This window comes from Cricetulus griseus, chromosome 5 (assembly GCF_003668045.3).
Source record: "Cricetulus griseus strain 17A/GY chromosome 5, alternate assembly CriGri-PICRH-1.0, whole genome shotgun sequence".
Taxonomy (NCBI): domain Eukaryota; kingdom Metazoa; phylum Chordata; class Mammalia; order Rodentia; family Cricetidae; genus Cricetulus; species Cricetulus griseus.
The window spans coordinates 3,422,026-3,439,421 of record NC_048598.1 but is presented as its reverse complement, the minus strand read 5'-3'; the positions used below and the strand labels follow the sequence as shown (position 1 = coordinate 3,439,421).

Genomic DNA, 17,396 nt, shown 5'->3' with positions numbered 1-17,396 from the left:
CACAGAGAAGCATATTTAGCCAGGTTTGTTTGTTTGGATTTTTCCCTCACATAATGTACTGTTTATGTTTTCCCCTCTCTCCACTCTTCCCAGGTCCTTCCCCACCTCCCCTCCCATCCGAATGCACTCCCTTTCTGTCTCATTAGAAAAGAAACAGGCTTCTAAGGGATAGGATAGGATAGGATAAAAACTACCACATTGGAGTTGGACAAGACAAACAAATAGAAGCAAAAGAGCCCAAGAGAAGATGTAAGAATCAGAGCCCCACTTGTTCAAACACTCAGGGATCCCATAAAAGCACTAAACTGGAAGCCATGATATATATGTAGAAGGCATGGTGTAGACCCATGAGTTCCTCTGTGTGTGTGCGTGTGTGTGTGTGTGTGTGTGTGTGTGCGCGCGCGCGCGCGCGCGCGCCTGTGGGTGGGTGTGCGCGTGTGCACGTCCTCAGTCTCTGAGTTTGTAGGAGCTTTGACTGTGCTGATTTAGACGGCCTTGTTTCCCTGGTGTGCTCTATCCCCTCTGGCTCTTACACTTCTGCCCCTCTCCCAAGTGTTCCCTGAGCCCTAAGGGGAGGGATTTGATAGAGACACCCCATTTAAGGCTGAGTGTTCCAAGGTTTCTCTGTAGAATGTCTTAGCCAAATTTGTTACTTATTGAAGTGGCATGATCATTGAATGATCTCTATCTTTTTGATTATCACTATTAGCAGAATATGAGTTGTTGTTTTTTAATCTAATAAGAATACAGTAAAACATATGTGTGTGTAACTTAACTGAAGAAAACAATGCTAGGCCAGGCATGGTGGTGCCCGCCTGAAATACCATCACTAGGGATGGAGAGCAAAGACAGACTGGTCTACGTAGTGAATTCTAGGACACACCAGGCTATATAGAGACCCTATCTCAAAAGAAAAGAAAGCCATATTATTATATAGTTAAAATCTACCCCTCCTTCAGCCTGTCTTAGTTACTTTTCTTTTGCTGTGACAGAATATCTGGCAAAAGCAGCTTAAGGGAGAGGGTCTCTCACATTTGAGAAGCTGTGTAGTCTTCATGGTGGGGAGGGCATGGCTACAGGGGGGCCAGAGAGGGCGAGCACATAGCACACACTTGTCTACAGGGGCCAGAGAGGGCGAGCATATAGTACACGCTTGTCTACAGGGGCCAGAGAGGGCGAGCCACATAGCACATGCTTGTCTACAGGGGCCAGAGAGGGCGAGCACATTGCACACGGGTGTCTACAGGGGCCAGAGAGGGCAAGCCACATAGCACATGCTTGTCTACAGGGGCCAGAGAGGGCGAGCACATAGCACACGCTTGTCTACAGGGGCCAGAGAGGGCGAGCACATTGCACACGGGTGTCTACAGGGGCCAGAGAGGGCGAGCACATAGCACATGCTTGTCTACAGGGGCCAGAGAGGGCGAGCCACATAGTACATGCTTGTCTACAGGGGCCAGAGAGGGCGAGCACATAGCACACGTGTGTCTACAGGGGCCAGAGAGGGCAAGCACATAGCACATGCTTGTCTACAGGGGCCAGAGAGGGCGAGCACATAGCACATGCTTGTCTACAGGGGCCAGAGAGGGCGAGCACATAGCACATGCTTGTCTACAGGGGCCAGAGAGGGCGAGCACATAGCACACGCTTGTCTACAGGGGCCAGAGAGGGCGAGCACATAGCACATGCTTGTCTACAGGGGCCAGAGAGGGCGAGCACATAGCACACACGTGTTTACAGGGGCCAGAGAGGGCGAGCACATAGCACATGCTTGTCTACAGGGGCAAGAGAGGGCGAGCACATAGCACATGCTTGTCTACAGGGGCCAGAGAGGGCGAGCCACATAGCACATGCTTGTCTACAGGGGCCAGAGAGGGCGAGCACATAGCACACGCTTGTCTACAGGGGCCAGAGAGGGCAAGCCACATAGCACACACGTGTCTACAGGGGCCAGAGAGGGCGAGCACATAGCACATGCTTGTCTACAGGGGCAAGAGAGGGCGAGCACATAGCACATGCTTGTCTACAGGGGCCAGAGAGGGCGAGCACATAGCACACGCTTGTCTACAGGGGCCAGAGAGGGTGAGCACATTGCACATGGGTGTCTACAGGGGCCAGAGAGGGCGAGCACATAGCACATGCTTGTCTACAGGGGCCAGAGAGGGCGAGCCACATAGTACATGCTTGTCTACAGGGGCCAGAGAGGGCGAGCACATAGCACACGTGTGTCTACAGGGGCCAGAGAGGGCAAGCACATAGCACATGCTTGCCCCGCTTGTTGACCTTCATTGTTTGGTTCGGGATCCCAGCCCATGAGACAGCGTTGTCCATATTCAGATGAGACCTGCAGCTTCATTGGAGCTGTTGTAGGAACACCTTTATAGATTCTCCTTGAGATGTGATTCCATGGTGTCGTAGTTAGGGCTCCTGTTGCTGAAATGAGTCACCATGACCAAAAAGGAAGGTGGAGAGGAAAGGGTTTATTTGGCTTATACTTCCTTATTACTGTTCATCAGGGAAGGAAGTCAGGGCAGGAACTCAAACAGAGCAGGAACCTGAGGCAGGAGCCGACACAGAAGCCATTGGGGGGAGCTGCTTACTGACTTGCTCCTCATGACTTGCTCAGCCTGCTTTCTTATAGAACCCAGCACCACCAGCCTTGGGATGGCCCTGCCCACAATGGTCTGGGACCTCCCCCATCATTCACTGATTGAGAAAATAACCCTACAGACCCATCTTATGGCAGCATTTTCTCAAGTGTTGTTCCCTCCTCTCAGGTGACTGTAGCCTGTTTCGAGTTGACATAAACCATCTAGCACACATGGGGATTCCTAACAGTCATCAGTCAAGGTTAACTCCTCCTCCTCACGGGGGAAGCAGCTAGCTTTGTGTGCTGTGCTTGGATAACCCAGTGTGTACCCTAAATGATATATGCATAGCTCTGTGTAAATGTTATGCTACAATTCAGCTCCCACAGTTTGCCTGCCTTGCTAGTAGTTCTATGTGATTGATGTGCATTTCACTGACATCACATGTATGTGTGATGGAATCATAATTTATTTGTTCTCACTTATGAGCATTTTTTCTAATTACTTGCTGTACTGACAGTGTTCTGAGTTAATGGAATAAGTTGCTTAATGACTTAAAAATGATAAATGAAATAATGTCGACAGAAAACCCGTTTTGTTCCTTTTTGTCATGCTTGCTCAGTTACTTGGTGTGGGCGTGCAGGCACAGGTGTGGCGGTCCCAGGGCCACTCTCAGACTTCAGTTCTCCCCTTCTACTGTATAGGACTTGTCAGCGGGCATGGCTCACCTGCTGAGCCATCTCACTGGCCCTAAGTTTGGTGATCTCTAATTTTTGTCTTTGTGTTTGAGTAAAATTACATGTCTTTTTTACTTGTCTGTTAGGTGAGCTTGGCTACTGTGATTTTTGTGGCCAGCCAGAAAGCCCTGTCTTCGGAAGTAAAGGCTGTAATCAAGCAGCAGCTTGACAGCGTCTCCAGTGGCTGGACTGTGTACCGGATCGCCAGGCAGGCTTCCAGGATGGTATGGTGTACGCTGGGATGTCAGCTAGGTGTATGCTGGAGTAATTGCGCATGCTGGGATGTCAGAGTATGCACCTTAAATGATGTAGTCATTACCATAGTCAACATGGAAGCTGTCTGCATCACGGTTCTGCTGCTGTGAAGAGACACCATGAGCACGGCAACTCTTACAAAAGAGAGCATTTAACTGGGGGCTTGCTTACAGCTTCGGGGCGGTGTGGCTGCAGGCAGGAAGGTACTGAAGAAGCAGCTGAGAACTTTCTATCATCCACAGGCGGCAGGCAGAGAGACACTGAGCCCTCAGAACCCAATCCCAGTAACTGGTGTCTTCCAACAAGGCACACCTCCTACCCCTTATAATCTCTTCAAGCAGTTTTGCTCCCTAGGGACCAAACATTCAAACACAGGAGCCCGTGGGGCTGTTCTCAGAAGGTGTATGTTACTCGTGGGCTCTTAGGGTGCCCAAGGACTAACTCAGCTCTCCTCATGAGCAGTGGTCTGTTGATTGGTGCTTGTCGGTACAGTAAGTCTGTGGTGATGCACTGTCTGGAGATGGTTAGAATCAGTTTACTTTGTGGTAGGTTGTGGTACCCAGGGCCACTCCCCTTGCTATTTCTGGTCTTACTTATCAGCACGAATTTTTTTCTACCATTCTTTCTCCAACCTGATCATAGAATTTTTTTTTTTTTTTTTTTTTAAAGAAATACAAAGTGTAGTTGGTCCAGAAACCTGGGGCTGAGTGCAGAGAACAGAGTGAGGAGTGCAGCTCGGTGGTTGAAGCGGGTGCTGTTTCCTGCTGTCACCCGTGACTGCACTGCTGAGTGTAATGGCATGGTGTGCTGGCACAGCAGGGTCTTAAGTGTCCCTACCTCCAAGTCACGGAATGCCATTCCCCCTCCACCAGGTAACTCTAAGCCTGGAGTTCCCTGCACTTCCCTAAACAGCTCCTACAAAATGACTGCAAAAAGTACTGAATTTTTTTGTATTTTAGACTAACATTCTAGACTTGAGTTACAATTCACTCCATTTATTTTCTCATTGGAACTGTTTTAGTAAAGAATGTGAGGCCTTATGTTATAAAAGCAGCTGGGCATATTTTCTCTAAAGAACTATTTAGACTGTCTCAGGGAATTATGTAATATGACGTGATATTCGGGCTTGTTCTGGGTCTGTCTTCTTGCTGTAGTAACAGTTTGGAATGTAGAGCCTCACTCCTGGCCTCCTCCTTTCTTAGGGCAACCATGACATGGCCCGAGAGCTGTACCAGAGTTTGCTGACTCAGGTGGCTTCAGAGCACTTCTACTTCTGGCTGAATAGTCTGAAGGAGTTCTCTCACGCCGAGCAGTGTCTGACTGGGCTGCAGGAGGAGAGCTTCAGTTCAGCACTTTCTTGCATTGCTGAGTCTTTGAAATTCTACCACAAGGGGATCGCCTCCTTAACAGTGAGTTCCCACCCCTCCTGGTGATGGTGGTGATGGGTATGGGTATGGTCCTTTCTGCTTTGGGTTCTTCTTTGGGCACTGTGACCTGTTAACACTGCCACAAACAAGCTCATCACAGCAGCTGTCAAGGCTGCCACCTCAGGTCATCAGTAAGATCTTCCCAGCATGGCCAGAGTTCTCTCATCACTGCGCCTGGCCTCTCCTTTGGCTTTAGATGCATGTTAGAATGTCAGTGCCAGGGCTTTTTGTGCTTCAGTTATGTACGATTACGTGTGCACCTGTCTCTTGATAGCAGATGATAAGGTGAAGATAGTAGGAGGGGTTAGAGAGATGACCCAGCAGTTAAGAACACCTGCCATAGGACCCACGTCGGGTGACACAGCTGCCTGACTGTCTGTAATCCTAGCTCCAGGGCGTCTGAAGCCCTCTTCACTCCTCCATGGGTATCTTACACATACATGGCCTACACACACTAATTAGAAATACCATTTTTAATTAGATTTGTTTTTATTTCATGTGTTTTGGTGCATGCATGCCTGTGGGATCTCATGCTTACTTAAGGAAGCTCAAAGAGAGTGTCCAGGTCCCCTAGAACCGGGGCTACCGGAGGTTGTGAGCTGCCATGTGGACCAGGTCCTCTGGAAGGAAGGGCAGCCAGTGCTGTTGACTGCTGAACCAGCTCTCAGATGAGCCCATTAATAAGTTGATTTTTTAATTTGCAAGTAGCAGCTAAAGAGACAGGAAATAGAGGATTTCCTTCCATCTTCCTACAAGAGCAAATCAAACCTAAGACATTAAAAACAATTGAAAGAGTTTGTGTAGTATCTCAACATGAGCTGTTTTGTAATGATAACAGAATATGGCAGGGCTGAAAAAGCCAGCACAGTCAAACATTGAGGAGAGTTTTCATTTCTCCACCGCACACAGTGCCTCAGGGGTCCCCTCAGCTGGAGAAGGGGTCCCCTCAGTGTGCTCCCTCACAGGGTGCAGGGGCAGCTGAACAGGCCCTGTTTGTCGTTGTAAGCAAGAGGGCTTCACTGAGGACAGTGTGTGCAGCTCAGGCAGGTGGAAATGCCTCATTTCCTTAAGGAACCACATCCGTGTGCTGGAAACAGCCACCTGTAGAGGGCGCACTTGCCGTGCCTCCATTTCCTGTGAAACTGGCACATTTCTACTATGTCCTCTTATTGAAAACATACTGCTGGGTTCTCCACAAGGACGGTTGCTAAGCAGTGGGCAGCTGTGGTAGCTCTCTGGGACTTAGCCACTCCCCACTCTGTGGCTGCTCTCTGTCTCTTGCAGACTTCCTCTTGTGCTTCATCTCCTGAACGCCAGTGTGTGATAAGCCACTCTGGTGGACTAGAAGGCAGCCTTGAGGCAGAGGGGCCATCTAGAAGCATGCTTCTGCTGCCTTTACCTCCTGTTCCTCAATGCCCAACTTTTCAGCACACTGTTAATGGTTTTGGTGACAGAAGCTGCAGATTGGAAAGGTTGGAGAGTGGTAAGATTTGGGAAGATGATAAAGTCTTTGAACCTCCAGAGGTGATGTTTTAGTGATAATTTAGCAAGCTGTGTGCTAAGAGCAGGCAGTGAGCAACCTCTGAATGTCAGCAAGGCTTTCAGGCAATGCTACTGAGGGTGAGTTTTTCTGATGTTGTTACGTCGCTCTCATTGTAGTGTAGTGTTCACCCTGACTTGTGCATAAACTGTGACCTATGCCGTCCTCCCATGGCTTCCGGGAAGGCAGATTCCAAGACACTCAGACAGTCACAGATGTCCAAATCCTTAAAAGGCGCAGCTTTTTCGTATACACTGTGCATGCCCCCTTGTGCTGTAAATCATCTCCAGGTTATTTGCAATCCTAGCACAGTGTAAATGGTGTGTGGATAATTGAGATGCTGTTGTGCTGTCCTGTGACGTTTTAGGGAAAAGACAGGAAACAGTCTGTTAGTGTTCCATTCAAGTGCATTTTTAAATTTGGCTTGGTTGAATCTATAGTGGCGGGTTACTTTGTATTAAATGTCTTTCTTTATTCCAGGCTGCCAGCACGCCACTGAATCCTTTAAGTTTTCAGTGTGAGTTTGTAAAACTCAGGATTGATCTTCTCCAAGCCTTCTCGCAACTTATTTGTACTTGTAACAGCCTAAAGACAAGCCCTCCCCCTGCAATCGCCACCACAATTGCCATGACCTTAGGAAATGATCTTCAGAGATGTGGCCGAATCTCCAATCAGGCATGTCTTAATTCCTGTCCATTGTGTATGTTATTTAGACTTCAGAGATTAAAGATGAAAGGTTGTGCAAATTAAAACCAATGGTATGTGTCAAATACCTAACTCATCTGTGTGGCAGAATAGGATGATAAGTTATTTAAAGACTTGGTACTGTGTATTATACAAAAGAGAATGGAATGACATTAACAAGTTGGGAATGTCTACAATAGTATTAGTTATCTTAGTGAAACTTGAAGAAACTAAAATGCAAGTGTCTTGTTTCTAGACATCATTAGTAAATCATTACACACTGAACATTTATAGTTTCATTTGCCATCTTTGTTGATTTTATGTAATAAAGCTATGAAAATAATTCAATTTTTATTTGAACTGTTACTGAGGATGAGTTTTCTGTGCTTTACTTTTTATGTTTCCCCTCTCTGTAGATGAAGCAATCCATGGAAGAATTCCGAAGCCTTGCTTCCCGGTACCGAGACCTCTATCAGACATCCTTTGACGCCGACTCAGCAACTCTGAGGAACGTGGAACTGTATCCTCTGCTGCTGGGGAAGTGCTCTCTGAAATGTGGAGTAAATTTGCTCAATCAGAAATACAGATTGATAGTCCTTATATTAATTATAATTAATGATTTCTTCCTTTGAAATTTAGTAAGAGCAAAATAACTTTAGTATTAAACTAAAGTCAGTCTATTAAAAGGGGTTAACTTCCTGCTGACCTTGTTTACCTTCAGGAAAAAACTGCCACAGCCCTGAGTGGTACCCACAAGTGACACAAGCCTGTTGTCCCCAAGATTAAGGAGACTGATTTGTGCGGATTGCTTCAGCCAGGAGGTGCAAACCAGCTAGCAAACCTGCAAGGCCTTTCTAAAAAATGTGCTAATCAAGCCCAGGTCCCACCAGTCAGGAGCCTGTGCTCACTTGGCTGACAACCCTAGTCTGTCCGCTTTGTTATGAAAGTCACCACCAAATCTGTTCCGTTAGCGCTCATAAAGCCATCCACGTTTTCTAATTATCAACTTCCAGTCTTATTGGAAAGAGGGGGAAAAGCTATTCTGAAATTGTCAGACTTAGGTGTTAGTAGTTCTTGGAGTTTTGATTGAGGGTGCTCTGCCATACAAGTGAGTGCTCACGGGCGAGTGTTTACACACACACTCAAACACAGTGGGGGTGGCAGACCGCTTGAGTCACACACAGCTCAGGAACCTTCCAAATGAAAACCCCTCCCTTCCTTTTCTTCTCACTCTCTTCCTTCTTCCCTCCCCTCTCCTCCCTCCTTCCTTTCCTGTATCATTGTTTCTTTATCTGAGGTGAAAAATCTGCAGTTTCAGTTGGGCATGAAAGGGCATACCTGTGGCCCTAGTTTGGGAAGCTGAGGCAGGAGGATTGTTAAGTTCAAGGCCCTCCTAGGCAACTTAGTGAGACCTTGCCCCTGACCTCCCCCCCCCCAAAAAAAAAAAACAACAACATTTTTTTAAGACAGGGGTCTCTATGTATCCCTGCCTATCCTGGAATTTGCTATATAGACCAGGCAGGCCTCAAACTCACAGAGATCCATCTGCTTCTTTTTCCTGAGCATTACTGGGATCAACGGTGTGTGCCACCACTCTGGCTCTTTTGAAAGTCATTTTGTGTAGCGTGTACAAGGCTCTGGGTTCAGTCAGTCCCTTGGGGTGGGGGTGGGGTCCCTTATTGGGCTCTGGAAAGCCCTGCGAGGTTTAAATTGCTGGTGTAGACAGCATGTACCCTATCGTGCAGTAGATAACGTAGAAGTGTGTGGTGGGTCTCTGTGCCTCCTGTGTGACTTAACAGTGCTGCAGACAGCAGCAGAGCTGCTTATTGATAGCCCATGCCATAGAAGCCCTGGTCTTGGACCCAGAGTCAGCAAGGTGAGTTGAATGATGCTTGCTTTATAAAATTTCAAATGCATTGTTACCTGATGATTGCAATAGTGTTTTGGAAAGAAAAGAAAGGAAAGCCCAAGAGCTCTTCCTGGTAGCCTAGGGTCACAGGGCTAGGACAGAAGGCTGGAGAGGAGTCTCTTCCTCTGCATTGACAGCATTGACCTAGAAAGACAACTGAGGAAAGGTTATTTGGATGTATTGTGCTGGGAAATTGAGTTAATAACTCAGAGTTGGTGTGTATGTGTGTGTACCGCCTACATGTGTGTCTGTGTGAAGGTGTAGAATCCCCTGGAACTGGAGTTACAGACAGCTGTGAGCTGCTGTATGGGTGCTGGGAATTGAACCCCAGTCTTCTGGAAGAGCACACAATGCTCTTAACCACTGAGCCATTTCCCCACCCTCTCACAGTTGAGCTTTTTAATATCTGGCTTCCCCAAACCAAAGATGCTCCTCATCTGCTTCCTTAAAAATCCCTTTTCCTCCCCCAGTAGCTAGTTACTGACATGGTGTGTTCACTAAAGTAGACTGAGAGCAGCACTCTGCTGAGAATTTACTTTCACTCTGCATTTAAGCCTGAGATACATTGCAAGCTTGGCTCACCACTTGTGTCAGTCCACTTTTTGCATCCATTGTGATACTTTTATTTCTTGTCTTAATAAAATTTCAAGTGTAGAGCAGAGCCCTGGAGTCAGGCGGATGTGACTACAGATGAAGTCCCAAGGCAATGAGGATGAAATGGACAGCTGGCATGCAGTGTCTAGCGGAACTACCATACACATTGGTAGTAGCTCTAGAAGGATTTGAAGGAATGAGTGTGAGCCCGGTGTTAATTGCCTACACTGCACACACTTCCAGATATCCCTCTTCAAGTTTATTTAGGAGTTGAGAGTTTTGCTCCTTAACTCTATTAGAAATGTTTTCAGAGGAGGGGACAAGAAGGAGCCTAGGCTAAGCTTTCCTGGAGTTCTCTATCCCAGAAATCCCTGCTCAGTCTGTGCTTTTCATCTCCTGGCTTTGTGCTGACACAGCTTCCTCAGCCATCTTCCGAGTTGGATGGCATGCTGACCTAGTGATCTGTAGGCCTGCCCTTGTCTGTATTCTCTGTTATTTATATGGTGTCATATGTATGTTACTCTCTGGCCCCTTCTCAAGTGTCTTTTTCCCATATGGTGACAGATTTAAAGACCTTCATGGGAGTAGTTAAGAGTTACATCATTTATAGTCAGATTTGGGTTTAAATTCCAACTTGTCAGTTGTACAACTGTAGACAGATTAGCCTTACCAAGTCTCAGTTTCCTTATCTGTGATTGGAAATCACTTCAGTTGCTAAAAGGTGAAGTGGCAATGTAGACCATGTTGGGCAGACACGTGGAAGGGGTATTGAAGGGTTAACTGTGCTGCTGGTCTCTGCTCTAGCTTCCAGGAGTATGGCTCCACGGGAACTGCTCACGCTGACAGTGAGTATGAGAGAAGAATGATGGCCGTGTACAGCCATGTCCTAGAAGAGGTGGAGTCGCTCAACCGGAAATACGCCCCTGTTTCCTACATGGTAAGTGGCATTTGTTTTGCTAAGTTTTTGTCATTGAGGAAGTGAATTTTTTTTTAAGAAAATACATCTCTGGCACTTTATTTTTTGTTCTTTGTTTTATTAAAACCTAATTATTTTGGTTTTTTTAACATTTATTTATTTATTTATTACGTGTACAGTGTTGTGCTTGCATGTATGTCTGTATGCCAGCAGAGGGCACCAGATCTCATTACAGATGGTTGTGAGCCACCATGTGGTTGCTGGGAATTGAATTCCTTACCTTTGGAAGAGCAGGCAGTGCTCTTAACCGCTGAGCCATCTCTCCAGCCCCCTTAAAACCTAATTGTAAAGAACATGCTAATTAGAAGTGTCACACAAGGAGATTAGCCAAGCCTGCATTCTGTGCCTGTGGATGGACTTCTGTGCAGGTAGAGGAGCCATTCTGAAGTAGAAGAGCGAGCTGTGGCTGCTTTCACAGTCCACTATTGAGTGCATCTTACGCACTTGCCCACCACAGACGTCAGTGATAAGGGCTAAAGGAGCCCATCTGTGACAGCCCTTAACCCATCTCTTGGCTTCATGGCCACACTAACAAATCAAATCATTTTTATCACATCTGACTTCCCTGTATGCAGACCTGTTTTACTCTTTGTAAACGTCAGTCTGAAGTTATAATTCTTAACTCTTTCCCAACCAGAATCACTTTGGGGGCTTTTTAAAAACTACATCAGTATCTAGTCATCCCTCCCTGACCACCCCCAAAGACAGTTGACTAAATCTGGAGTGGAGGCCTGTGGCCATAGACAGTGGTACCAGAGTTAGAATGGAGGCCTGGCGGCAGAGTTAAGGTGGAAGCTGGGTCCCGGACAGTGGTCCCAGCGGTAGAGCTTCGAGCCTCACAGAGACTCGGGCAGGGAATGTTGCCGAGGGTTCGCCACCCACCGCATAGTCAGTGCTGCATTGAGTAAATGCATTGACACTGGGTAAACGCTCACTGCTTCATTGTAAAAGAGGTTTGTAGCCCAGCATTGATGGCGCACGCCTTTAATCCCAGCACTCGGGAGGCAGAGGCAGGTGGATCTCTGTGAGTTCGAGGCCAGCCTGGTCTCCAGAGCGAGTGCCAGGACAGGCTCCAAAGCTACACAGAGAAACCCTGTCTGGAAAAACAAAAGGAAAAAAAAAAAAAAGAAGTTTGTGGTCGATGGCTGGTTTTGCCCAAATAGTGGCTAAAATAAGTGTCTGGGCATTTAAACATGCAACTTGGGCTTACAATACTTTAAGTCTCTGGTGGGTTTTTTGTTGTTGTTGTTTTTAATTCTTTTTTGTTTTTCTTTGGTTTTTCAAGACAGGGTTTCTCTGTGTAGCCCTTGCTGTCCTGGGAACTCACTCTGTAGACCAGGCTGACCTCGAAATCACAGAGATCTGCCTGCCTTTGCCTCCTGAGTGCTAGGATTAAAGGCGTGCACCACTACTGCCCACCTACCTCTGGTAGGCTTATCAGCATAATCCTGTCATAAGACAGGGGAAAGCACTTCTTAGAAGGTTCCATGTGATTCTGTCATGGCACAGGGGTAGAAAACACAGAAAAAAAAATAAAACTAGTAAGTCTAATTAAAAAAAATTAAGAAAATAAAGTAGAAATTTATGATTGCAACTCCCTTTTTAAAAAATTTTATTTACTTTGTGTGTGTGTGTGTTTCTGTACTACATGTGTGCCTGTTACTTGTGTGCTGGAGAAGGATGTCAGATCCCCTGGGTCTGGAGTTACAGATGGTTGTGACCTGCCATGTATGCAGGGAATTGAAACCAGGTTCTCTGTAGAAGCAGCCAGCGCTTCTAACCACTTGGACATCTCTCCAGCCCACTGATTACGTCTCTGGACATGAGTGATTGAGTTCGTGTGTAAGCATGTGTTTCCAAAGCTCTGCCCTGAACATGGTATCTGCTGGTAAGTTTGCAGGTTTCTTTGCAGCTGACTCTCTCCCTCTCTCCCTCTCTCCCACAGCACACGGCATGCCTCTGCAATGCCATCATCGCCTTGCTGAAAGTTCCTCTTTCGTTTCAGAGATACTTTTTCCAGAAACTGCAGTCTACCAGCATCAAGGTAAGGCAGGAAGAAAACTTAAGGTTTAAAAACCAGCTAAGTGGAGCTGGTAACACCTGAGTTCAATCCCCAAGGCCTACACGCTAGAATAGAGAATGACTCCAAAGTTGTCCTTGACCTCCACGTGTGTGCCATGGCAACCACACCCAAACACAGACTTGCACAAAATGTAGTAAAAACCAGCTAGCTAGTTTCTGAAGATTTAATGGGACATAGCTGAGGTTTAGTGTCTTCACTTAGGCATAGATAAAAACTTAGTTGGCTGCCTCTCCCCCTTTCATCGGATGATTTGAGGAAGGAAACAGTACTTGAAAGTTACTGTAAGAGGCATTTGGGTAACAGGAGTCCATCCGTTGTCTCTTACCTCCAGAAAAGAGTTCTTGTAAATCTATTGCAGTTGCCTACCAGGGTCTTGAGCTGAGTCTGTGTGAGAGCAGACCCAGCTCTGACTGCATCAGGCCCAGGGCAACACCACCAGTCGAACCTTCAGGGCACTCTTGCCTTTGAAGGACAAGTCTGGGGAGCTAACCTCCCGAGAGAGGTAGTGTATTGAAATCCTTAACTCACTCAGAATTCAAAAGCTATTTTTGAATTGTTGATAATGGAGGAGATTGTTCCCTGAAAGAGATAGCTTGGATTCTGCCTGCCGATCAACTTTTGCATCCACTTAATGCTTTTGGTTGCAACTAACGGCTCAAAAAGACCTTAATTATTAGGAGGGGAGCAGTCCTAAGACAAGCTGTCTGCACAGTCGGTGACAAGTTCAGAGGCTCAGTAACATCAGAAAACTCCCGTTACCTTCACCCTCAGCCAGATTGAGCTTCCTACAGTTGCGGTGCATCTGGGATTTGCAGTGCACTGCAAAAGAAAAGCTACAAGTTAAAAATGTTACTCAGTTAACAGCCTTGAGGCCTCAGGATCCATCCCTAACACCCCCAATTGTTTTTGGGTTCATTGTGGAAACTGACTTCTTTTTAATGCCATAATGACTTTGTTATGTGAATTATCTTAGAATTTTAAGTTTGTTTGCATTTGAATTAATCTATTTTAAATTACTTAAGAGAATTTCACACACACAAAAAAATTTCTTTTCCTAGAAGCAAAGACATATCCAGTAGACATGAAAATTTATGCATAGAATTTCACTTGAGGGAGTAGTTCATTGCATGCTCCCCCTCCCTCAGCAGGAAGCCTCCCCAGGAGACAGTGCCTTTGCCTGCTTCCCTCAAATAGCACAGGTCTGTCTGCAGGGTGGGGCCAGCACAGTGAGGTCCTGGGCTAGCTTGCTGCCAGGGACAGTCCCACAGTGTGTCCTCTGCTCCCTGTGGTGAGCGCAGCCAGGTTGTTGAGGAAACTTGGTTTGGGTTGTCAGCACTCACTCTACTGTCCCATCCCAGCTTGCTCTGTCGCCGTCTCCCCGGAACCCAGCAGAGCCCATTGCTGTACAGAATAACCAGCAGCTGGCCTTGAAGGTAGAAGGTGTTGTTCAGCATGGCTCTAAACCAGGACTCTTCCGAAGAATTCAGTCTGTGTGTCTGAGTGTTTCTTCCACACTGCAGAGTAAATCCAGCCAAGATTTCAAGGTAAGTCACATGAGGAAGAAGCCGAGTGCAGCCTACTGGCCCCACGTGGGGCTCCCCTCGGTTCTGTCATCTTCACCTCCACACAGGTCAGGGTCATAACAACAGTACAGCTGAGGCCTGTGGAGACTGTTAGTCGATGTTTCTCTTTTCTCTGCTGGGCAAAGCATTCCAGCAGAGATGAAAGCATGAATTCTGTGACTCTTAGTGCTGTATGGAACCCATCTGAGGTCTACACAGCACGAGCTATGTGACCATGTGCCCGTGATCAGGTTTCCCACCCCACCTTGTCCCCGGCAACTCAGAGAGCTCACCGCCCCATGCCTGCTTCCTTTCCTGAAGCCTTCTTCCTAAAATCCAGCTCCCCTGGAGCCATCTCAGGGCTCCACTCCCCATGGAGGAGTGCTGCTGCCTGCCGTGACGTGTAGTGTACAGTGCAGGTGCCACACCTCAGTCCCAGGGACGAGGTCATGAGGTCAGTGTGGGCCAGCATCACTCAGGCCTTGTGCTGTGTGGCCGTGTGCCTCTGACCAGGGTGCCACCAACATCAATTGCATGTTTCGTGCAGCACCACTGTCTCTTTGCTTAGACATTTTTTCCCCATGCTGTGGTGATTTAATCCAGAATGTGCCAGGTTACTCTGGCATATTTGAACTACGTCTATGTAACAATAAATAAGGTGAAGGTTTAAAAGGAGCATTGCATGGCTAGAGAGGATGCTCAGTGGGTAAAGTGCCTGCTTGCCATCATGAGGACCTGAATTTGTATCACACCCACCACCCATCCCTGAGTGGATGCCTGATACTCACTGGCCAGCTGCCCTGGCCAAACGCATGAGATCCAAGTCCACTGATACCCAGTCTCAAAGAATAAAGGTGGAGCGTGATGGAGGGAAAACATCCAGCATTGACCTCTGGCCTCCAACCCCCCCCCACGCACGCACGCACACATGCATACACACACACACACACACACACACACACACACACACACTCACACAAACACACATGCACTCACACACGTACGTGTGCCCAGCCTCTAGCCTCCTACACATACATGCACACACGCACGCACTAGCAAGTATATGTTGTGTGTATGTCATTCTCATCATGATTCTATGCTAAGAAGCTGGTCACCATCGTCACTTCATTTTCTTTGATGATGTCCTCTCAGGCTGTACTCTCTGTCTTTTGATTGATGACACAGAACATGGTGTCCTTAACCACTCTGTAAATACTTGGGGACTGATGAACAAAGGGCTATATGGACTGTGTTTAGAACACTGGTTATGGTTGAGTGGTCTCAGATGTTGCTGGAAATTGTAATGAGAGTTCGTGTAGCTTTTCCCTTGACAGGGCCTGCCTGGCTCCTAGAGAACACTGGAAAGGCAGCTCTTGTTGGTATTTAACAATTCTTGTGTTCCAGATTCCCATTGATAGCATAACCAATGAGATGGAGCAGAGGGTTGAGCCGCACAATGATTACTTCAGCACCCAGTTTCTGTTGAACTTTGCTGTCCTTGGAACACACAGCATTACAGTGGAGTCGTCAGTGAGAGATGCCAATGGCATCGTGTGGAAAACTGGCCCCAGAACTACCATGTTTGTCAAATCCCTGGAGGACCCCTATTCCCAGCAAATTCGCCTACAGCAGCAGCAAGCCCAGCAGCCTTTACAGCCGCAGCCACAGCCGCAGCCTCGAAGTGCCTACACCAGGTTTTAAGTGTGCTACAAGCACACTGCACATTCCCACACTACACAGCCATCAGACTGCGAGAAGATTCTGTATCTCCGTGTGTGTGTTAAGTAAATGTCAGTGTGAGATCCGTCACTCACTAGTATCTGTAATGTGGCATTCTGGAGATTGTTTTAAAAAATTACCTGACTCTCAGCCAGAAGATTACACCTTTTTCATTTCTTAAACCTAGCCTTCTGCCTCACACTTAACATTTTAGTTGTATTCTTTCTGGTTGGTAAGCTTTTCTGCCAATAGTCACAGATCATTGGCAGATAGGACTGTGTCTCTACCAGAATTATTGTGCTGACCAGCTCAGACCTGGAGTTCTGAGGTAGGCAGTGGGAAGTCCTGTCCAGTGCATGCAGAGTTCATCCAAGGCTGGAAAATGAGGCCTTCGAAGGGACTAGAAAATCTGTGGACTGTAGGAGCCTGTGGTCCACAGTTCCAGCATCCTATTGCATTGTTACCACCTCTTGTCTGTCTCCTGCACTAAAGCAGTGTTAGTTTATTGATTTGGTCTTTAATCGATCTAAAATTTAATTTCTATTTAGCATCTAACAGCTATATAGAAAAGTTGGAAATGAATAGTGTGTTTGTTTTTTGTGTGATGTGTAACTATAATGTAGACTTTTTACATTGTTTCTAGAAGTGAAAGTGGCTCACATATAATGTCTTTGTCTTTGATTTAAAGGATATATTGTTCCTTCTGAACAAGGTATGGACTCTGTGTGGCCAGGATGCTCAGGGAACAGAGATTTACTGTTAGCCAGAAAAGCCCTATTCTGTTTCAGTCCTGATTGAAAACTATGACAACATGCTTTACCTTTATACCAGGTATGGCTTAACTGTCCTTTCTGTAATTGCTCAGTGCTTGGAGACTACAGTTAGGAGACAGGGTGACCTGGGCACTGCTGTTAGCAGTGTGTGAGGTCAGTGGGTAGGGTGCAATGCAGCTACTGAGGGCATGAGCCCTGGATTTCCCTATGTAAATAAATCTCCTAATAAGAAGACTTGAGTTGTTTTGTTAAATACTGTTTGGGGTTGTTTGTTTGTTTGTTTGTTTGTTTGTTTGTTTTTCCTGTCTGGGGCTGAGAAGTGATTGGCAGCTTGGGTTCCCTGCGGTCACGATGTTGCCCCAAATAAAACAGCAAATTCTGCTTCTCACAGCACGTGCCAGTCTGCAGTTTCCACTGTAAGTGACATCTCCCTGAGCCACCAAGGTGCACACAGTGCACAGTCTGTACTTGGTCAGCGTCTGGGGACAACTTCCAGAGTGCCAGGGAAGACCTGTGTGGAGCCTGCTGTCCTTTGCTGGATGTAGAAAG

The 17,396-nt window shown here is 46.8% G+C and overlaps 1 protein-coding gene across 1 annotated transcript in view; it reads left to right on the top strand.

Annotated features, from left to right (window-relative positions):
- Positions 1-17,081, top strand: part of Ints7 (integrator complex subunit 7) — a 50,116-nt gene extending 33,035 nt beyond the window's left edge. The window contains exons 12-20 of the mRNA XM_027416524.2: positions 3,412-3,549; positions 4,783-4,989; positions 7,028-7,222; positions 7,648-7,751; positions 9,039-9,107; positions 10,539-10,671; positions 12,656-12,754; positions 14,152-14,337; positions 15,760-17,081. Of these exons, the coding sequence (XP_027272325.1) occupies positions 3,412-3,549; positions 4,783-4,989; positions 7,028-7,222; positions 7,648-7,751; positions 9,039-9,107; positions 10,539-10,671; positions 12,656-12,754; positions 14,152-14,337; positions 15,760-16,056 (1,428 nt within the window). The 3' untranslated portion in view covers positions 16,057-17,081. The remainder of the gene's footprint in view (positions 1-3,411; positions 3,550-4,782; positions 4,990-7,027; positions 7,223-7,647; positions 7,752-9,038; positions 9,108-10,538; positions 10,672-12,655; positions 12,755-14,151; positions 14,338-15,759) is intronic.
- The last annotated feature ends 315 nt before the right edge of the window (positions 17,082-17,396 follow it).